The sequence below is a fragment of the Aulonocara stuartgranti genome, assembly GCF_965226115.1.
Source record: "Aulonocara stuartgranti genome assembly, chromosome: 8".
In the NCBI taxonomy this organism is placed as follows: Eukaryota; Metazoa; Chordata; class Actinopteri; order Cichliformes; family Cichlidae; genus Aulonocara; species Aulonocara stuartgranti.
In genome coordinates this window covers 29,468,679-29,492,534 of record NC_138959.1, presented here as the reverse complement: position 1 = coordinate 29,492,534, position 23,856 = coordinate 29,468,679, and the positions used below count along the sequence as shown (strand labels likewise).

The 23,856-nt window shown below is 42.7% G+C and overlaps 1 protein-coding gene across 6 annotated transcripts in view; it reads left to right on the top strand.

Annotated features, from left to right (window-relative positions):
* The window catches only part of LOC309713587 (ryanodine receptor 2-like), a 304,174-nt gene that overhangs the window by 97,315 nt on the left and 183,003 nt on the right, over positions 1-23,856 (top strand). For all 6 annotated transcript variants that reach the window (XM_082545335.1, XM_082545334.1, XM_082545338.1 and 3 more), the window contains exons 9-15: positions 6,419-6,493; positions 7,815-7,971; positions 8,114-8,278; positions 9,270-9,391; positions 20,893-21,076; positions 21,741-21,876; positions 22,131-22,226. In XM_082545335.1, the coding sequence (XP_082401461.1) occupies positions 6,419-6,493; positions 7,815-7,971; positions 8,114-8,278; positions 9,270-9,391; positions 20,893-21,076; positions 21,741-21,876; positions 22,131-22,226 (935 nt within the window). The remainder of the gene's footprint in view (positions 1-6,418; positions 6,494-7,814; positions 7,972-8,113; positions 8,279-9,269; positions 9,392-20,892; positions 21,077-21,740; positions 21,877-22,130; positions 22,227-23,856) is intronic.

Below are 23,856 nucleotides of genomic sequence, written 5' to 3'. Positions count from 1 at the left end.
TGCCCAAAGTGCAGCTTCTCAGAAACAGCTGGATCAAGAGGAGAAAAAAGAGAAATGCACACATTACCCCAATTTAGCATACTGTCAATGGCTGTACAGTGTTGTTCCAATATAGTTGAGATTTCTAACTCTATATTTACAAGGATCAACACTTAGAAAACATAAGGAAGCTAAAGAAGAGGGATTACATAAGGAATGTAGGGATTAAGACTCACTGCCAATATTAATAGACTTAAAGAAGTCCAGACGCTTTTCTTTCCAAGCTCCTGTGACTACGATGACCTGGATGACTGAGAACCTTCACAGACATATTGCCGTACATTTTGGGAGGAACACCCTTCAACTGGTGCGGGAGTATGAAAGGGAATCAAGGAAACTAGCGGATTATAGGAACCATCTCCGTTTCAACCTAAGATGTAGACAAAGCAGAGTTGTTCCTAAGAGCCTGCGCCTTGGATCCACTGTCAGGGGATACAGAGCAGACTTGATTCTACAGAGAGCACAAAATCACCTTTTAAGTGAAAGGATAAGACAGGTCCATTTCACCATAGATGCCCTCCAGATCAAGATCAGCCAGACCCTGCAGGAACTGGAAATCCTTCTACCCTCTCCAATTTTAGAAGAGGTTTACAAGTTTGTGGACAAGGCTCAGCGGGCCCAACACTCTAAAGGAAAAGAAAGACAACGCAGGAAATTCCACACCGTGCTTTCAAAAACACACACTCCTCATTCTGAACCAACACAACCCAGAGAAGAAAACACACCTGATGCCAGTCAGGAGAAATGGGTTAAGAACTTTTCAGACAGGATTCTCACTGAACCTGAAAAGAGAGTATTAGCCAAAGGACTCAATTTTGCCATTTCTCCACAACAGTTGTCCATAGTGGACCTCATCACAGCCACAGAATCTGCCATACGGATTAATAAATTATCACAGACAGAAGCAGAGCAAATCAGGATGAAAGTCTCAGCCACGCTCTCCAGTGCCAAAGTCCCTCCATCCAACCTCACAATACAAGAAAAGAAGGCCGTCGCTTCCCTGAGCAAAGACCACAACATCACTGTTTTACCAGCTGATAAGGGAAGATGCACCGTGGTCCTAAACACTACAGATTACCATACAAAGATCACTACTCTCCTCAGTGACAACAATACCTACGAAGCCCTAAAGCGAGACCCCACAAGCAGCTACAAAAAGAAAGTTATAGCTTGCCTTCAAGACTTTGAAAAGGACAAAATCATTGACCGCCCTACATATCACCGCCTTTACCCAGGGGATGCCATACCCTGCATCTACGGACTTCCTAATCTCCACAAGGAAGCTGTCCCACTCAGACCCATAGTCAGTAGCATAAACTCAGCCACTTACAACATTGCTAAACACCTTGCTACCATCCTTGCGCCTCTTGTGGGGAACACCCCACACCACATCAAGAACTCCACCGACTTCACCGACAAGGTCCAGAAACTTACCCTGGATCCAGATGAAACCATGGTGTCCTTTGATGTAGTCTCTCTCTTCACTTGCATACCCACCACGGAGGCCGTGGAGACTGTCAGAAAATGACTACAAGAAGACAGCTCCTTGGAGGACAGGACCAACTTCACACCCGATCAGATCTGCACACTGTTAGACCTCTGCCTCACCACTACATATTTAAGTACAACGAAGGCTTTTACAGACAAAAACATGGCTGTGCCATGGGCTCCCCCGTGTCACCTATTGTAGCCAACCTTTACATGGAGGAAGTGGAAAGGAAGGCTCTTGGCTCTTTCAAAGGAAGAGTACCCAGCCACTGGTACAGATATGTGGACGACACCTGGGTCAAAATCAAGACACAAGAAGTGGAATCCTTCACTGCGCACATTAACGCTGTGGATAAAAACATCAAGTTCACCAGGGAAGACACAAAGGACGACTGTTTGCCTTTCCTGGACTGCGCTGTACACATTGAAGAGAACGGCAAACTCAACATCGAAGTTTACTGGAAGCCCACACACACGGACCAGTACCTCCTCTTTGACTCCCATCACCCTTTGGAACACAAACTTGGAGTAATCAGGACCCTACACCACCGGGCAGAACATGTTCCCTCTAAGCCTGAAGGGAAAAAGAAGGAACACACACATGTAAAGGAAGCACTCAAAACGTGCGGCTATCCTAAATGGGCGTTCTTAAAGTCAGCAAAGAGGCACAGAAAAGAAGATCAGACACCAGCGAGGGAGGACAGACGCAACAACATTGTCATCCCCTATGTAGCCGGCGTATCAGAGAAACTCAGGAGAGTTTTCTCCAAGCATGACATCCCAGTGTATTTCAGACCCAGCAACACGCTCAGACAGAAACTGGTTCACCCCAAAGACAAAACGCCAAAACACAAACTTAACAATGTGGTGTATGCTGTACAGTGCAGCGAGGAATGCTCAGACCTCTACATTGGAGAGACCAAACAGCCACTTCACAAGCGCATGGCACAACACAGAAGAGCCACCTCCACAGGACAAGACTCAGCAGTCCATCTGCATCTAAAGGATAAAGGACACTCTTTCGAGGATGCCAATGTTCACATTTTGGACAGAGAGGACAGATGGTTTGAAAGAGGAGTGAAAGAAGCCATCTATGTCCACTGTGAGCGACCATCTTTGAACAGAGGCGGGGGTTTACGACACCAACTCTCTGCCATCTATAATCCAGTTTTGAGATCCCTTCCCAGACGCCTTAACGCCCACTCACATCCTGGGCCATCTGACCTCAGGAATTCGCATGATAAGGTGGGGCCAGGTTTCACAATGAACACACCCGAAACTCTGGCTGATTGGGACCCACACCCAGTTTCCCACCTTGGCTCAGGCGATTAGAGGATCATCAGGGGGTCCTTTTGTCCCTCTGTGGGGGGTCACTCCCACTAGGTTTATATCTGGGACTCTCCACCATTTGACCTTAGAACTGAAGAAGCTTCTCGGATGAGAGGTGAAACGTCTTCAAGCAACTTAAAGAAGTCCAGACGCTTTTCTTTCCAAGCTCCTGTGACTACGATGACCTGGATGACTGAGAACCTTCACAGACATTAATAGGTTTCATTTGCACCAATAAATAATATGATGACTCTGTATATTATTTATGAATAAAAAAAATGAGGGAAATAGATCAAACAATTAATATGATCTCAATCCATTAAAAAGTAATTTGGGGATTGTAATTAATGGGAAATTTTGATAATTTATTCGTTTACTCAGTCTCAAAAAATACTCTGGGCTTTCTATTTATAACTATGATAACTGACTAATAACTAAATTAATATCTAAGTTCTTTATAACAAAAGTTGTACAAGTATATAGTCTTATACATTTATTACATTAGCATATGTAGTTAAGTGAATTTATTTACAAGAGAAACTGTCACGGCGAGTAAGAAGAGCCGTGTGGAAAAGGTAAAGGAGGATCCAAACAAAAAACAAAAAAAACAAGGAGCACAAGAGTCCAGATCAGTCCAAAAACCCCACAAGAAAACAGTTCAAGAACACAGGAAAACAGATCAAAAACCAAACCAAACCAGAGCTCAACAAGAGTCCATGAAATGTTCAGGGGGTCGACCCGGAGGTCGACAGCACAAGAGCCAAAACAGTTCAGGGGGCCGGCCGTGTGGACAGCAACGGTGGTGATGGACAAACAGTTCTGGGGGCCGACCGTGCACACGGCAACGGCGGCGACGGGCAAACAGTTCTGGGGGCCGTCCGTGCACACGGCAACGGTGCAGACAAAACCAATCAGGAGGCCGGCCACTTGGAAGGCAGTGGCGGCCACTGAGAAGGTCCGGAGGCCGGCCGCGAAGCCAGCGGTGGCGACGAACTCTCTCCGGAGGCTGGCCTTGACGGCCATAACGCTCAACTAGAGGCCTGGAAAGCGGCTGGCAGAGGCGAGGCGGAACAGGACGAGCTGGGTCCAATGACAGTGTGGCAACCGCAGGACCAGACGAGGCAGGACCGGACGCTGAAGCTGGGCCAGGCGTGGATGAAGACACGGAGGCTCGGCCAGACGTGGATGAAGACACGGAGGCAGGACCAGGCGTGGATGAAGCTGACGAGGCAGGACCAGGCGTGGATGAAGCTGACGCTGCAGGCGTGGATGAGGCTGACACTGCAGGCATGGATGAGACTGACGCTGCAGGCGTGGATGAAGACACTGCTGCGGAACCGGACGGCAGCGTGGCGGCTGCGGAACTGGACGGCAGCGTGGCGGCTGCGGAACCGGACGGCAGCGTGGCGGCCGTGGAACCTGACAGTGGCGATGCTGCAGGCGATGATGTTGCAGGCGATGATGCTGCAGGCGATGATGCTGCAGGCGATGATGCGGCAGGCGACGATGTGGATGCAGTAGGCAGTGATGCTGCGGATGCAGCAGGCAGTGAGGCTGCAGGCGGTGATGTGAATGCTGCAGGTGATGGCGTAGAAATCGCAGGGGATGATTCAGCAGGTGACGGCTGAACAGACTTCCCCGTACCGTCAGCTGACATGAGGATGTGCTGGCTGGGTCCTCCAGGACCCCCAGCAGACGAGGCGTGGTGCTGGGTGGGCTTCTCGGACCCACCAGCTAACTTGGCTTGACGCTGGACGGGCGACTCGGGACCTCCAGGTGAAGGTGGAGTTCGTGGAGAATGAAGTTTTGTACCAGCGGGTGCAGTGAGTCCAATAGCCAGGGATAATTGGAAATAAGCTGCTGTAGCCTGGCTTCCAGAATGTAGAGAAATGCTTCTCCCTCATGCTCTAGCCACAGGTTGATTGATTTTGAAGCTGAGTCCGTTATGAGCTCTCGAAGCTCCGTGGGTGGGGTGAATGCCGCTGGATCCATATCTGGCTGGGCCGTACTGTCCTGGCGAGTGAGAAGAGCCGTGTTGAAAAGGTAAAGGAGGATCCAAACGCAGGCAGTTGTGAAGGTGATTTATTGAACACGAAGTATAGATAGGCAAACGGCAGAACAGAGAACTAAACTATACTGGGACAACTAAACTACTGAGCATGAACAAGAACACGAACCTGGATATAAAGGAAGGAAGACGATGGTACATGACGATGACGGCAGGGAACACACGAATGAAACATGGTGGATACACAGACGGACCAGCAACTACAAAGACAGAAGACGCAACTTAAATACCCACAGAGAAACACAGGGAGATCACACACATGTAGGGACACAGCTGGGAGTAATCAACAAGACGAGACAGAGGTAAAACTGAACACACTCACATGAGACGCAGACCTTCACAATAAAACAGGAAACAAGAGATCACTACACGAGGACGCAGACAGGACACAGAACTAAACTCACACAAAACCTGCGAACAAAAACCCCAAACCAGAATCACAGTAATATAATATATCACAAATAATCAAAACACCAGACAACCCCAAAACACTCCAACATGCAAAATAAACCAAAACATTGAAACTGACCCAGAACCGTGACAGAAACAATATAAAGTTATCATTGTCTAATATTAAAACGGTTTGATTATTTGAAACATGTAAGTCTAAGAAAATGCAGACAGCACTGTACATTCAAAGTCCAGGCAAAAGCTTTAGTTTGGAAGCAGAAATTAAAAAATTCCTTCACCAATAGTGAAATAGTTGTTGAGTTGTGCTCATCAGCAGAGACTCAGACTGACTGCATCATGTTGGTAATCTGTGTTTATTCAATGGACAGCAGTTATTTTCAAGGTTTTACCAACCTGTCTGGAAGTGATTGCAGTCAATCCAAGCTCCACAGATCCACCAGTGCAACTACCTTGTGAGTGAAAGTGGTCTACAGAGGTTGAGGGTGTTGCATGCTTAACCTCTGCGCAAGCAGTTGGAATGACTGGAACAAACAGAAAAACAAAAACCCAAATCGGTGCTGGGAAGCCACTATTTTTCTCCCAGTAGTCTAGCGTGACTGGGCCATTATATAGGGATGATGGTAAGCTGAACTAATGCTGTGCTATATCCCACTGGACGGCTCTAAAAGAACACACGTAGTTTCCAAGTCTTATTTCAAAAGACGCCTCTCCAGTCAACATTTTTTGTTCTGCCTACCTTCAGCTTTCTTTACCCACCAGTTGGGGCCATTACACATATAATACTCAGTTTGTCTGGTTCTGCTTGGAGGGACAGAATGTAACAAGTCCCTTTACTGACAGAGAGCTTTGACTAAGATGAATAAGACTATTAATAATTATAGTTGTAAGAAGTTCCCAAAGGAGACTGCCAAGCTGTTAAACAATGAGGCTCAAAGTGACTGTGCTCCCATCTGACTAACTGCTGGGGTTTATTATGAGACTGTATAATCAGGTTAAATACTTATGAATCTTCTTTGCAAATATAACAGCACTGTTGGGAGATTTGTTAAAACAGATTTGCAATTCTGTCATTCGTTTCTCCAGGACAGTGCATTACGAAGGCGGAGCCGTGTCCTGTCATGCCAGGTCACTGTGGAGGCTGGAGACACTGCGAGTCGTGTGAGTATAAACAACATACATGTGCTCTGCATACGTTTACAAACAGGTTAATGCAAAATAAAAACACATGTAAAACACATACAAAACCCAATGTAATACTAGTGTCAGTCACAAGACACGATAAAGGAAGACAAAGGAAAGTTGTGATAGTTGCGTCAGGCGGAGAGATTGAGCTGGAAAGGGTGTGCAGCAGGTTAGATAGAAACATGTTAACAAGTGAAGAGACTGTGTTGAGAAGATGAAAACAGTATTTAAGGAACTGATGAATGTAGAAAATAAGAGAGAGAGAGATGGATTGAGGAGAGCTAGTGAATCAGGAAGTGCAGAGGCTTAGAAAGGAGGGAGTGAGGGCAGTTGATTCAGATGACATACCTGTGGCAGCATGGAGACGTGTAGGAGAGAGGGAAGTAAACTTTTTAACCAGACTGTTAAACACAGTTTTGGAGAGTGAGAGGATATACTGGTGAGCCATAAGATGAATGCATGTGAAAGAGCTGTTGAAACTAGGTTAAGAAGAAAGGTGATGATCAGTGAGCAGCAATATGGTTGCAAGCTGAGAAAGAGCACTACAGACGGGATATTAGCTTTGAGAGTGTAGATAGAGAAGTGTGGAGAAGGTCAGATGGAATTACACCTTCTCTTTGTGGATCCAGACAAAGCATATGATAAGGAGCTAAGTGAGAAACTGTGGTAGTGTATGAGGAACTCAAGAATGGCAGGGAAGACTTTGCCAAAAGTATTCACTGGTCTGCCTTTGCACACATATGAACTTAAATGATACGCATGTGCAGGCTATGCAAAGATGCCCCTCAGACAATCCAACACATGACTGCAGGGTGCAAGATGCTAGCAGGCAGGACATACATGGAATGCCATAATGCCATAAAAGTGGCTGGCATCGTATCCAGGAACATCTGTGCTGAATGTGGCCTGGAAGTCCAGAGGTCAAAAAGGGATCATCCCAGATCCTGTGGGTCTTCCAGATACAGACAAACTGGTGATGACTAAGAAACTGTCCACAGTGGTGGACAAGCAGGTGTGTGGGGACACCTGTCACTCACAGTGGCAACTTTAACCACTGACATGTTGGAAATGTAATAATTTATTTCAACATATGTATATGTATGTACAAAAAGAAATGTTTACATTATATGTTATATTTAGTATTTCGATCTATGGTTCAATGACTAAATAATACTGTATAGTGCAGGTTTAAAGGCACTGAAACCATTGATGTTCTGTATGTCTAATTCCTCATAACATGCACTATTAAATCAGTCAGGTTCCTTGACTTTTTTTGGATTTCTGTCAATATGTCCAGGTGGAGTGGGAGTCATATCCGTTGGGGTCAGCCATTCAGACTGAGACATGTGACCACAGGGAAGTATCTGAGCATGGTAGAAGACAAGTCTCTGTTGCTGATGGACAAAGAGAAAGCTGATGTCAAGTCTACAGCCTTCTGCTTCAGGTCTTCCAAGGTATAGAGTTAGTGACATCAGTAGCAGTGCTGTCTGTGAAGGCCATAATCTATGAAATCATTGTGTTTTGAATGAAGGAAATTCTCTGTGTTTTTATAGGCTCACTTGTCTAAGTGAATTTTCCTCTTTGTTTCTCCTTCAGGAAAAGCTGGACCTGGGTGTGAGGAAGGACGTGGATGGGATGGGGACTCCTGACATAAAGTATGGTGACTCTGTGTGTTACATTCAACATGTTGACACCTGTCTGTGGCTTACTTACCAGACTGTTGATGCCAAGTGTGCACGCATGGGTGGAGTACAGAGAAAGGTACCATATCGCACCAAACCATAACTTTACCTATTACAACTTTATAAATACTTGTGTCTGTAAATATGGTCCATGGTGAGGTTGTGGACTTTCATTATGCTAGAGTTAACGTAAAATTAAGATGAATGTAAAATTCATGCACTTCTTGCACAGTCAGAATGGGGAAAAGTTTTTCAATTAAAAAGGGGGATGAGCTGTGTTTTCATCGACCCAATAGCGTTGGATTTACCTCAGATACTTTGAATCTGCTGCATTATTTGGACAATGACACCATTTTTAAATGTTATTAGTTTTTACTTTTTGTACACAACCACATTAGATTTTAAATCAAACATTTCAAATGTAATTGAAGTGAAAATTTCAGGCTTAATTTATTAACACCATTGTAATAAAAATATTTGTGGGTCTTTCACTAACTGCAAATGAAGCTGACTTGGTGACTGACTTGACCAATGAAGAATATCTATCTTTGTCTTCTTCTTTCTTGGGTTGCCTTTGCAGTATGTGTTTGGCCATTAGCCATTTACTCTGCTGTACAAGCAGTTTTGTGGTATTTGGCTGAATCTGTGCAGAGTAGACACCTCTGCACTTCAGAAATCATTCTGATTCTTGTGTCATACCATCAAGAAACATTGTTGACATGGTTCCACTGACAGCCAACGCAGAGGGAAACCTTGAAAAATTAACAACACATAATAACAACATATAAGTATTTATATGTTTAACATATTAGTCCGGGTCTCTGTGGCAATAGTTAGTGAAAATGAAAGAACTGTCACTAATTCTAAAAGCTGCTGGATGCTGTAAAAGACTTTACTTTTTTCACTAATGGAACTGTTTTTGTGCAAATTTCCTATAAATATTCTGAAGATTCCTCATGTATCCAATCAATGCATCACCCATCAACTGCAAAGCAACTTCCTCTGTTACTGAGCAATCTTAATACATTTCTGAATCTGCTGAACCTGGAGAAACTTTGTTTCTTATTTAGGCAATCATGCACCATGAGGGGCACATGGACGATGGGCTGACACTATCGCGATCACAGCACGAAGAGAGCCGCACTGCAAGGGTCATCCGCAGTACTGTCTTCCTGTTCAACTGCTTCATCAGGTGCAGCGAGTAGTGATTTTCAAGTATGCATGTTACACTTGCCTGTAAGTTACTGTGGCATCATTATAAAGAGAAAAATGGAAATCACTGGGTTGAATAACAATCAATCAATCAATCAATCAAATGGGGATACATGGGGATACAAGTCAGAGATCGGTAGCGTTACAGAAAAACACTGAAATGTACACTACAATGGGAAAGTACAAGAGGAAAAAAAGAGACCTCTACTCATGCTGTGCTTCCATGGTAGGACAGCATGAGAACAGGAAACAAAAAAAAACAAAACAGCACCAACATGAATAACATTAATATGTAGAAGGTCTATAACTTTTTAACTTCAAATCTTACCTCAGTTGTGAAACTCAGGTAAGGTTTTGTGAAACTGTTTTCACCGTGAACTGTTTTACTTTGTATTCGTATATCAATTACTCCCAAATACAACATTTGTTGTCACATTTAGACAACATATTCAAATGAGAAAAAGTGCAATAAGATGACAAAGTTCAGTTCATTTGTAAAAATTTATAGGACAGTGGTGACAAATTCATTTTCACAAAGGGCCAAACTAGGAAATAAGAATCAAATTAAGGGCTTAACATAGAGTACTGTCCAAAAGTCCTGAGCCACGTCTCATTTCTTTATGTTTTGCTTTGAAAATGGAAAATTTGTGTAGCGTCGTACAGTTTGCACTAGCACTGGGTAATTTGCCATCAGGTGGCAGAGGAGCCTACATTACACTGCTCACCCTCTGTAATGTATAATGTGTAGCCCAAAGGTGCACAATGAAAGCTCATGTTTGAAACACTAACGTAGAGTGTGATATGACTGCAAATGTGGTCACATTACACTCTGATGTAAAAATCAATCCAACAATCTCTCATGATTAGTGTATTATTATTATTATTATTATTATTATTATTTTTATTTTTTTTTTTTTGCCTGTCCCGTTTGGCTCTTTTGCCATCAGAATTATTGTCTAAAGGCAAAGAAAGATGCCCAACGGATTTACTTTACCAAATTGACCATCCCAGCCTTGCCGTAATGGTCCATTTGATTCACCTTTTATTGTTTATTTTATTTTCACTTACTGAATACGGGACAGACTTGACTGGAGGAAAGAAGGGGAGAAAGAAAGAGGGAAAGAGAAACAGCTGAGAAGAGGGACGGGGGAGAAGGGCAAAAACCAAAAACCAACAGAATGATCAGAAAAAAAAAATGCATATATCGATCACCTGGATCACCTGCTGAGAAAGAAAAAAGAAAACAAGCAGAAGAGAACAAGAGTAATAGAATAAACAACATCACAATGATATATGGGAATATGACAGTAAATACTAAATATTTAACATTATTGTGCAGCACATAAGATCAACAGAACACAGTGTGCTTTGAGGTAGGAGCCAAAAAGGGTGTAGTTTGTGGGTGTGATCACCCGTGTGTACACCTGTGAGCATGGACGCGCTTGTTTTTTTTTTTTAAAAGGTTCCTTCATGTAATGATCTGCTAGAGGGTGTGGGGGGGCCACAGCCCCGTCCTCCAGGGCATGAAGCAGGTATGGAGGAGATCAAAACTCCAGACATCCAGAGGCCCCCAGAACACAAGAGACCAAGGAAGACCACCAGAGGGGCAGCTGCGCCACTGTCCCAGAAAGAGCTGAGGAGAGTCCCAGATGAGGGCTCACTCAGCAGCCGTGGAGCAGAAGCCAGGGGGGGTTGCAGTGACGCGCCCGTGAGCTCCGCCGGCAGCCAGCCGTGCCTGAGTGACCTCCGAAGTGGCCCGAGCGAGCCCCAGGCTCCAGGCCCCGATAAGCGGCCGCCAAGGAGTGAGCCGGTGTGTACCCGGACGCCCATCCCCGGACACAAAGAACCACCAACGCACCGATGTCTGAGGGCGTCTGCCACTGGCAGGGGAAGTGGTGGTGGGGGGAGATAGGCCTCCAAACCTTGGAGGGCCTGAGATGTCCCCAGAGAGGTGGCGTCTGATACCCAACCTGACATATAGACACAGACATACAGGCACACACATATGCAAACATCCATTCCCACCCTCATGCTCTCATATGCACTTACTCCACACTCAACCAACGTGGAGACAGACATAGAGAGACGCTGTGCACACGATCATGATTAGTGTATTAGTGTATTTCGATCTTGTTTACACAAACATTCTCATTCTGCACCCAGCGAGGCCCCTCCCCCATCTCGCATATTCTGGCCACTTGTCTGTTACAGACCGCTCGTCAGACGTTGCAAACTGGTTCTGAGACAGGTGAGAACCTGGCCTGCTGGAGCTCTCTCTGCTCTTCAGGACTGTTTTGAGCACACTGACTGGGACATGTTCAGGGAGGCTGCTACAAATAGCGATTGCACCAACTTGGAGGAGTACACATCATCTGTGACCAGCAACATTGCAAGTGGATTGATCATGTCACTGACTTCATCACTATCATAATACCAGACCAGAAAATGTGGACCACTGCAGAGGTGCGTGTGCTGTTAAAGACTCGAGACTCCGCCTTCAAAACAGGTGACAAGGTGGCCCGGGGAACAGTGAGGGCCAAACTGCCTCGAGCCATCAGAGCAGCGAAATGCGCGCATGGCTGAAGAATCCACAGCCACTTCCAGGACAGTGGTGATACGCGGCGCATGTGGCAGGGCATCCAGGGCATCACCAACTACAGGTAGACGACACCTGCCTGTGATAGTGACGCCTCCCTACCAGATGCACTGAGCAACTTCTATGCACGGTTTGATGCTCAGAACAGCGTGATGGTGAGGAAGATCACCCCACCTCACAACGACCAGGTTCTGACCTCGTCTGATGTGAGAACTCTTCAAAGAGTTAACCCATGGAAGACTGCTGGTCCAGATAACATCCCTGGAAGAGTGCTCAGAGAATGTGCAGACCAGCTGCTAGATGTCCTCACTGACATCTTCAACCTCTCTCATAGCACTGCTTTCATTCCAACGTGCCTCAAGGCCACCACCATCGTTCCTGTGCCAAAGAAGTCCTCAGTGTACTGCCTCAATAACTACCGTCCTGTTGCACTCACACCCATCATGATGAAGTGTTTCGAGAGACTTGTCATAAGGCACATTAGGACCCAGCTGCCACCCACATTGGACCCACTGCAGTTCACCTATTGTCCCACCTGATCAACAGATGATGCCATCGCCACCACCCTATATCTCGCCCTCACCCAACTGGAAAACAAAGACACATATGTGTGGATGCTGTACATAAATTTCAGTTCAGCATTCAGCACAATCATTCCTCAGCACCTGACTGGAAAACTGAGCCCGTTGGGCCTGAACACCCCCCTCTGCAACTGGATCCTGGACTTTCTGACAGAGAGACCTCAGACAGTCCATCTCCAGCACCACCACACTGAGCACTGGAGCCCCTCAGAGCTGTGTGCCCAGCCCACTGCTGTTTCCTCTGCTGACATGTCACTGTGCAGCAATGCACAGTTGGAACCACATCATCAAGTTCGCCAATGACACGACTGTGATGGGTCTCATCAGCACGAGCGACGAGTCAGCATACAGAGAGGAAGTGTGACAGCTAACGGACTGGTGTAGAGTCAACAACCTGTCTCTGAATGTGGAGAAAACAAAAGAGATAATTGTTGACCTTAGGAGAGCACAGAGAAATCACTGTCCTCTTAACATCGATGGATCCGAGGTCATCAAGAGCACCATATTCCTTGGTGTCCACCTGGCGGAGAACCTCTCCTGGTCCCTCAAAACCAGCTCCTTAACCAAGAAGGCCCAACAGCGTCTCTACTTCCTGTGGAAGCTGATAAAAGCCCATTTCCCATCATCCATTCTCACCATGTTCTACAGAGGGACTATAGAGAGCGTCCTGAGCACTGCATCTGCAGTTTTTTTTAAGGGTTTACTGCACACCATGTTGAAATATGTCAAGTTTTCAGCTAAGACCTCTTTTAAAATTGCCTTGTTGGTCCAAAAACACTATTTAATGTCTGTCAAACTGTCTGATCTTTGGCGTTTTTCATAGATTCAACTAAAGAAATGGAACCAAATATCACAAAATTTGTTTTGCAAACATACAGTTGAAATTTGTTAGTTGCCTGTTATGTACAGAAATAATACTGGGTCATTTTTTGAGTTTGATGCCTTTTTTATTCTTAAGTGATTTATAGGACAGTGTTAAGTGGATTAAGAAACAACTTTCCTCTGAAACTGGTGAGTTACAAGTTGAATGAAAAAGGTTCGGTTACTGTGGTGACTACCATCTGGTTACACCATGTGTCTTAGATTGTTAGGCCCAAGTACAATAACATAAGTTTTATCTGGATTCAGAAGCAGAAAATTAGAGGTCATCCAGGTCTTTATGTCTTCAGGACATTTTAAGTAATTGGTTCATGTTTACTGGTGTCATGGATAGATCAAGCTAGCTCTGTGGAAGTAATTAAGACTCCCCATATCCATGAACAAATTGTAGTCTATTAGATAGATATGATTCGAATCACTGCAGCGGAGTACCTTTAATACTTACAGCATGCTCAAATCACAGTAAATTATTATCGTCGACAGTGTTGAACCCTGCACTGAGGCCTAGAGGGACAAGCACAGAGATGAGTTCACTGTCACAAGAAGATCATTTGGCTTGTGGTGCATAGTCCATGAATAGAGATAGGTTGATCATATTTAAGATTGAAGCATTAAGTGGGAGGACTTTTTAAAGGAGGCTTGTAGGAATGGGGTCTAAAAGACAAGAAGTAATTGTTTAAGTTAACTCAAAAAGATCATTTGGAGAAAAAGAGTCTAAATAATGGATGAAGTCATTAATAGTTAAGGTTAAGAGTTATTTGCTTTAAGGTGCGTGTTTGAGAATTATACCAGGGAGTCAAGTACTTCTGATTTGAGGCTTTCTTTTACAGAGAATCCATAGTATTCAGATACAACAAACAGAACAGTTTTTTCATTTCAGGCTTTCAACTTTTTGAATTATAACTAGGGATGGGTATCGAAAACTGGTTCTTGTTGAGAACCGGTTCCCACTGTTTCAATCCCTTGGAATTGTTTGCCATTTTTGCAAACGATACCCTGACGTCATCACGTTGCGGAGTGTCATTTACCTGGCAGGAAACACGGCGGCTCAAATGCTCAAAAGTTTGATTATACTTTACGAGAATGGATGACAACAGGGCAACTTGCAATACTTGCAAAGTAGATATTTCATTTAAGGGAGGAAACACTACGAATATGCGAAAGCATTTGCTCACAAAACACGTGATAACCTTGAATGTCATGTTTTTAATTCCGCTCCGGACTCGTGAATCTCAACCCAGCAGCAGCGGTAACGTTTGCACGTCCTCTCCCGTTAATGCGGCAGGTAAATAATCAACTAACAGTGCATATTATGTTAGCGCGATCTGCCTTATTACAAAACCTGCCATTACTGTGCGTTTAGGTGACCATGATGAGAGAGACAGAGTGTGGCTGGCTCAGACTGGCAGTTCTCGCTGCAGTCTACCGGTAGCATCTCCTTTCTAGTGATGCGCGAATCATGAACGAATCGTTCAATACTCGAGAATCACTTTACTGACTCATGAATCATGATTCACAAGCCCAACTGACTCACTGACTCATCCCTGTTGCTGTTAGCAGCAATATATCTAGCTTATAATTAAAATTGTGGAGAAAAACACAACATCCAGTATCGTAACAAAAACATTTTTGCTCTGAAGAAGAAGTTCACATCAAGACAATAGCTCCTCGGTTCACAGTAGCATCGCTCTGCTAACATGCTAACAGCACATTTGAGCTACTCACCCCCTCCCTTCTGTGCTGAATCATAGAGCGAACGAATCACTCACTCACTCACTAACCCCCTCCCTCCTGTGCTGAATCGTAAGCGTAAGCGAATCACTCAGGACTCACTAACCCCCTCCCTCCTCTGCTGAATCGTCAGCGTAAGCGAATCACTCAGGATTAACTAACCCCCTCCCTCCTGTGCTGAATCATAGAGCGAACAAATCCCTCACTCACTCACTCACTCACTCACCCCCTCCCTCCTGGCTCACAGCTCCTTCTTCTTCTTGGTTGGCAACCAATGTTAAGGCACATTACCGCCCCCTGGCTCACAGCTCAGTGGACATTTAGATGAGAAAATATATATTTGACACATTTAAGGAAAATACTAATAAAATAAAAATAAACAAAATAAATGTTTATTAAGCAATTTTGATAGGAAATTTCTTAATTTTAGAAATGTTTTTGCTCTTTTTTGCTCTATAAAATAGTTGTTTTCTTTTAGAATCATTCATCTTAGCAGGGGGATTTACATGAAAAGAGAAACAAATTAAGTTTGAGTGAAAATGTAAATTTTTTGAACTCTCTGGTCAACTGACTCAGTGAATCAAATGACCCAAAAATCCGATTCACTTTGGTGAGTGACTCATTAAAACTCGATTCAGTAAAAAGAATCAAATTTACCATCACTACTCCTTTCAGGCCAGGATAGACGAATGTCACCGAGCAGTGATTAAGTTTGTGGTAAAAGGCTTGCACCATTTGCCACAGCAGATCCCCCCGATTTTTGGTAAGTGAATGTGTTTAATTGTAGGCAGGGACATTACTGGATATTCTTGTGTAATTGCTACAGAATAATTTATGTTATACTTTGTTATTGCTACAGAAGAATATTTATTTTATTATTTTACATTTGCAATTTTTTTTCCTGGGGACCCTGTGACACCCCATTGAAGAGCCGTAGGCTGTGGATCTCTTAAGATCTCACTGCTGGGTTTGTAAGGCCATGTTTGTCATGAACCGAAGTTCAGCGCACAAGCTGGACCCAGAAGCAGAGCCAACACACACAGGAGTACGAGAAAATAAACTTCATTTTAACTGAAGGTGTCCCGGGAGGGTAGAAGGAAAACACGCGTGAAACTAGAGAAACCAAGGGACCGGGAGATGAGTCGCGCAGGAACGCTGAAAACGGGACTGTGGGAGGCTGCAACAGAAAAAGGAAAAGAATTATTGGGGCGCGGGGAAATAGCAGCATACGTGGGGGTGGGCGTGGGCATCCCATCAGCTCCTCGGACGGCGGGCCGCGGACCATGACAATGTTACTCCTAAATTTCTATCTTGTTCAAAGAGAAGATATAAAACAAAGTTCTAAGCTATTCGACCTTTTTAAAAAAGAATCGCTAAGAGAATCGATAAAGAATCTAATCGTTAAACAGAATCGAAAATGGAATCGGAATCGTGAAAATCTTATCAATATCCATCCCTAATTATAACTCTGTTGTTCTGTGGTTGATTAATAAGCTGGAGTTGATGATTGCTGCTACTCCCCCTCCTGGTGTTGATTCACTTAAGCTGACAAAATCATCCTGCAGTAACAAACTTTTTGTAAGGCGGAATAAATCAATGTTATTTATTAACAGGGTTTTAGAAGAGAGAGACCTAATGTTTGATAACCAACATTTGTATTTATACAGGACAAAAGTCATAAAGTGCTTTACAATACAAAGTAAAATGCAAGAATTAAAACAGTTTAAATTCATAAAACTAAATAAAGCCAATCCTACACAATTCCACTTGCTTCTTTTAGAAGCTTTCAACACTTTCCATAGATCGTGAGTCCAATGGAAGCAAGTTTTGAAACCTGGTGTCCCGGGTGTCTACAACTCCAAAAGCACAGTCTCCTCTTCTCTGTAACTTAGACAAACAGCCAACAACAAGTGATCAGCTGATCTCAGAGACATGGCAGTTACCTATGAATGAAGAAATTTACTAATATAGTGATGTATCTGACCATGAACGGCTCTGAAAATGATCACCAGAACTTTAAGAGAAGCTATTGTAAAAAACATCTGATTTTTCTATCGATTTAAAAAAAAAGATAAAGTAAAAAGGATGTTCATTTAATGGAAAATGTTAAAAACCAATAACAGGCAGCTTAAACCATTTATCATATTCTTCATATTCTTTAATGTTAAATTGTGCTGCTTTAATGTCACATTGTCAATTATCAATGAAGAAAAAAAACACTTTAAAATAAACCGGTGTTAAATATGATATGAAAACATGTTACTACGTTCATGTTATTGTGTTACTAAAATGATGAATTAACATCTGAAAACCTAATAAATTGCAACTGAAAAGTGCGGTGCATTGTGCTGTTTGACAACTTATGACGACCGCTTCGATAAAAGTTAAAATCTAAAATAACAGAATAATATATCATCCAGCCATTTTCTTCCGCATATCTGAAGTCAGGTCGGTTTATAATACAGCTCTGTATCACTTTTAAGATAAAAGTCTAGATGTTAAGTCTTTTTACACTCTCTCAGATGAGAGATAAGCCAGGTCCACTTCAATCCTTTTCAATCCCACCTCTCTCGACAGTACCTTGTATGTAACTGTTGATTTTCTCTATGCAATATTGGACCAGTGTAAAGAAAATTATATCCAGAGCGAGAACTGAAGAAATTATTCATATTGCATTTTATTAACAAAGAAGTAGAAATTTGTGATTTACTTTTTTGGGCATAGAATTTTATTTTGCAAATTTTCACTTGTCTTAGTATACCTGACAGAACAACTGCACTGAAAGTTGATTTAAGATACACAAAACAATCAATATAAAGTTGTATTAACTTATTTGTTCCTCCCTGATTTATTTTGGTGTAATACATTTACCTGTTTCATAAAATGTAAATAGAGCCTAAGTAAATGTAAAATGTATTTTATTTTTCTTTTACAACTCTTTTGTAATTAAGTAAAATTAAAAGAAACGGGCCCACACCTGGGGGGGCTTGATATGTTCCAAGAGAATGAGACACAGACACTAATATGTGTTTCCACCGTCATGCACACATATACAAAGACTCACGCACTCACCCAACATGGAGACACACAAAAACGAACGTGGTACACTAAGACCCCATGCCTCACTCCGCCCACCCATATGTGGTGTTGATGCATGCTGTTCTAAAATGCATTTTAAGCAGGCGAGTAGCATGGTGCCAAAAACCTTCTGCCAGACAACACTTGGTGTCAGCACGGCCCCTCCCTAGAACACATATTGTCTACATATATTTAAAAATGAGAGGTGGGCACCAGCACCAGAGGTGAGGCTGAATAAACAGACTGTCCTCTGGACGCCCTTCAGTGTGCCAAACCCCCGAGGCCCAATATGAATGTGTAATGAGAGTGTAAGTAATACAAATGTCTAAGTTGTGGAATAAAACTGAGGCGCAGGTGGCCAGGAGGGGACAGAGGAGGAATGTCTCCCCTACACCTCAGTAACACACCTGTGCCTCAATGGAGGATCCAAGGAAGGAGGGAGGCAACTGGGGATGGGGAGGGGGGGGGGATCTACCAAGGGCAGGGGCCCCAGGCCCAACCACACCCACCCCAACATTCAGTCATACACTGCATAGGACAATAGACACTGAGGCTGAGTTCATCCTCCACCTCTGCTACATCTTCTCCACCTGCAGAGTGGACTCCTCAAGAGCAGAGGCCACCAGCAAAAGATGGTAAAAACCTTGATTCATTAACCTGTATAGAGCACTCTATGTTGTATTTTGTATTGTATTAATTGTAGACATTGGGATGTCATTTCATGTTATTTCTAATCTATTTAAAATCTTTTAAACATATCTGAGACCAGAGACTTTGGTCTAAGCTGACTGATAAATCTGCCTCCCATTTTGCAATAGGAGGGCATATTGATTCATCTATTTTGGAGAGTGTCCAGTATATTTCAGACAACTGACCATCATCTTTGTAACAATGGTATAAGATTCAGAATTCGGAGTGTAAACTGGAATCATGCATTCAGTGGGTTAAGGGATTGGAGACTACAGGGACTGTGGGATTTGACTCCACTCTGGAAATCAAGAAGAAAAAGCCACAGGATGCTGGAGAAGGAAGAATATTGCAACGAGTGCAGGGAGAAGTTGAAATAGGTTCTGGGTGATAGGGAAGAGTTACCAAATGACTGGGAAAGTAAGGCTGAAGTGCTGAGGGGAACTGCCAAGATGATAAGTATGTCAAGAACCTACACATTGGACGCATAGACAAATGCTTTGTCACATGTTCATTCAACGTAGTCAGTAGACATTTGAATAGAATCTTGGTACAAGTAGAAGTTCAGCCCTACATCAGTTAAGTAGAATGTTGTTCCTGGCTGTTATGGACCCACCAGTTACTATAATACCATCTGGGACCACAGCTATCGAGGAGAATGTTCACCTGTGGATTACTGTCAGTCATGTTGTTGAGATCAGGTTTCTGTGAGACTTGGACGATCTGTTGCTCTTCTTCTTTTTGTACGTGAAAACAACAAGCCGAGCTGGATTCTACAGAGTCTCCAAACCCCTCTCCACCCCTCTGTAACAGTGTTGTCATTTAATGCAATTTGTTTTATACTTTATGGGGCTATTATATGCTGAATGTGTATTTTTACAATATCAGGTCTACTTATAAGACATTTCAATTGATGCCCTACATCTTAACCCTCTCAAGGCAGGCGTTGCCGATTTGCAACAGTTAAAAACTAACAACCCGATTACCCCACATACATATTTTTTTTGTTTTTTTTGTTTTTTTTTACTCAGAAGTACGACTGCAGGACTTGGTTGTGCATTAGCAACAAAAAGTTTAATTTGAGCCTGAGAGGGTTAAACAATAATTCCAGAAAATGAGTTTGAGCTGTACTACATCAAAGAAAAACACAGCACAAAGGACGTGTTAACGAATGATCAGCTCACACTGACAAGCTTGTCACGGTCAACTAACCCCGAAACAGCCTTAACACAGACTCTGCAACCCCATAGGATTACTAATCTGATTAGACAGCTGAGAGATTTCTTTTCCAACCCCTCAGTCTCTCGTGTGTGAGGTTTCAGTCAGACATGTCACTTGGTCATGCTTTGATGTCTGTTTCAAAAAGCTAACACGGTGAATATGCTCAGTGTAAAGCTCCACAACGGGACTTTGCCAACTAGTTGATGTCACGATGGCCAAAACCATATTTAAACATTTTTTCTTTATTGTTTGTCAGCTGTAATCCACAGACATATCGTCACACTGAGAAAAACCCACCTGTATTAACATGCTTCATTCCATTTTCATCCAAATCAATAAAGGTCTGACTTCTGGATCCTTGTGAACGACTCTTCTTCCAAGTCTTCCTCTCTTTTCATTTTGGGAATTGAGATAATCTTTAAAATTGCAGGTTAATTTCTGGGGTCATCTAGAAGACAAGGATGCAAAAAATGAAGGAATCCTTCAGACAATCTTTCTGTCTTTCTGTGTTTATGACTTCAACACAAGAGAAACATCAAATCAGTGATTAGGCTGAGGAGAGGGATCGGCACATTTTAGTTTCTTTCTCATTTGCATCTACATTCACACTCTTGCAGCAGAACATGCTAAACTTGCGTAACACAAGGTGACATTTTCCGCTTCTCTAGTTTATAGCATGACTGACATCCTCCATTCTGTATTTCCCAGGGGTCTGGACATACTAAGAAAGAAAGGAAGGAGCTTTACTTTGGATCTGCCAATAGACTCAGTTAGCCTGAGCCTCCAGGATCTAATAGGTTATTTCCAACCGCCTGGAGATCACCTAGAACATGAAGACAAACAGAACCGACTGCGAGCTCTGAAGAACCGTCAGAACCTCTTTCAGGAAGAGGTAGGGTGCACTTGGACATATGTGTGTTTACAAACTAACTTCAGATCATTTTTAACAGTTTTTGCTTCCAATTTTAAAGATTTAGTCTAATATATTTATATATTCTGCCTCAGTACATACATACAGTACATCCACCCCCAGTGAATTTTGTAGTGGTTTATTTCTAATGATGGAACATGTTGGAATATTTAATGTCTAAAATGTTATTTTAAGAAGAAAAAGAAAAGATGAATCAATTACTTTACTGTATACACGAATTGTTTTCTTTTAATGACACAATCCATGTCTGTGAAACTGTTGCTCAAAGAACTGCCAATTATATCATGTTTGCTTTCACATTGTGTCCATAGTGGCTGAAAATATTCACAGTGGCCCAAACCATTTCTCTACTAACTTGTAAACATGCGTTTTGCTCCTGTTTACTTGGAGAGAAATTGACACACTTCGAGCTTCCAGTGGCCATTAGAGGAAATGCAGTTTTTTTGGCACGTCTGTGTTTTTCAACTCAGATATTAGCTTGGTCACATTATCTATATCCAAATCCATAGAATGATTTAACGGCATTCAATTTGCTTTTATTTCCTAACTTTTCTGTGACTACACTCTGTTTTGTAGAGCTCATTTCAGGTGAATAAAGTAAAAACAACAGTTTTCATATTTCTAGGGGATGATCAGCCTGGTCTTGGAGTGCATTGATCGGCTTCATGTCTACAGTAGTGCAGCTCATTTTGCGGAGGCAGTTGGAAAGGAGGCTGGAGAGGCCTGGAGCGCCATTCTCAACTCCCTCTACCAGCTACTGGGTAAACAAGCGCACAGACAGAAGCACAGAAAAGATGCAATAACTCAAATTGTAATTCCACTCACCTAAAACTACATATTAGACCTGAAGACAATCAGGTTATTTTAAGAGATGACAAATGCTCAGAGATTCATTCAGAAAGGGATCAGAGGACAGAGACAGGTGACATGTGGGCTCAGTAAGAGTTTTCTATGTTACTGTTGTTACACCTCTTGATATCATGTCACTTCTCTCAACTTATTTTCATCTTTCTAGCTGCACTCATCAGAGGGAACAGGAAGAACTGTGCCCAGTTCTCTGGTTCACTGGACTGGCTCATTAGCAGACTGGAGCGACTGGAGGCTTGCTCTGGTAGGTTAGCTTGTCTTTTACATGGTATAATATATTTTATGGTTATGTAAAAGAGGTGCTGAAGTCAAAGTACACATTCTCAGAAATGCCTTGGTTACATACAAATGGATGTTACGTAGAAAAAGCAGTTGACATCAGATGACAAGTCAATTTAATCACCTCGTAAAAGGTTTCAGCTAATTTAACAAGAAGCCACCTTTTCAGCTGTTAGAAACATGACTGTGCCTTAAGCTTCCAAGTTTATATTACTGAATCAGCAATATGATAGTGGGATGATAGTGGGAACCAACTGAAATTCTGAGCAATGAGGGGTTTTCTCTTAGTCGGATCATGGATGAACTGAAGGTTTATATGAGCGCAGTGCACTGTGGAAACTGGGTAAGTTGGATTCAGGCTTTGCTCACCAAAACACAATAAAGCTGCTTTAAACATAAAAAGGATCCAGAATTTAATAAACAAAGAACACAAGAGTCAGCAGAGTTTGTTGCTGTGTTGCTGAGTTGGTTGAGGTAAACCCACAAGTGAACGGTGGAAAAACATGCTGATGAATTACACCGACTACAGTTAAATGTTGGTGTCGTTTACAGATAAATAAATAATAGGAAACGAACAGGACAGAGTCGAATTTATTTATTTAGCACATTTAAAACAACGGCTGTTCACCAAAGTGCTGTACGTCTAAAATAATCAAATGAGATAACAACAGAGGAAAAGATGTCATAATTTAAGAAAGTAAGAATGAAATGAGTACAGAACTCATTCTGATTTAAAAGCCAGAGAATAAAAGTGGCTTTTCAAACAGATGAGTCAGCAACAGGAGGGACAATATGAGACCTGAAGTCTGTGATCCTATTGCTGAAGACTTGCCTGCAATGCTATAAGAGGAGCAGCAGTAGGAGAATTAAGAACAGAGTTAATCACAGTAAGTACAGTACGAGTCTGTGACAGTTGTTAGCCACGATCTTAGAGAAACACTTCTTTTTGCTGCTCTTACAGTCTTCTGATAATTTAACAAAGATTCAAAGTTATCAAAAGACACATGTTCGGTCAGTTTTTCTACACACGTGTCTGAGTCCTCTGGTGGCATTATTGAACCAAGGCTTAGTTTTATGTTTTTGACTCCTGGTTGTGAGTTGAGCAATGAAATCAAGGATCTCTAAGGAGGTTGAATTAAACAGAGAAAGTAAGTCGTCAAGTGGATGGACCTATCAAAAAGTAAGGCGTGACTACAGGTTTTTTTTGTTCTTGTCCAATCAGAACTGTCGTGAGAAGACCAAAATGCCCAACAGATTTACTTTCCCAAGTGGACCGCTTGCCATAATGGTCTACCTGGTAGTCATATTTTATTAGAACTTTATTAGGATTTTTGAGTTATTACAATTACAATGGACAAAACTGGGGGATGGAAAAGAAAAAGAGGAAAGAAAGAGAAGTTGAGCACAAAGTTCACAGAAGGAGAGGGAAAGAAAAATAGAGAAGCAGATGGAGAGAGAGCAAAAACAGTGAAAATCTGCTGAAGAAAAACAACAAAAACACAGCAGAGAAACCACGGCAACGACCAGCATATGGGGTAGTCTACCTAGTACTCACATTCTGATGATTTAGAGTCTACCTGTGACACTGTCTTTAC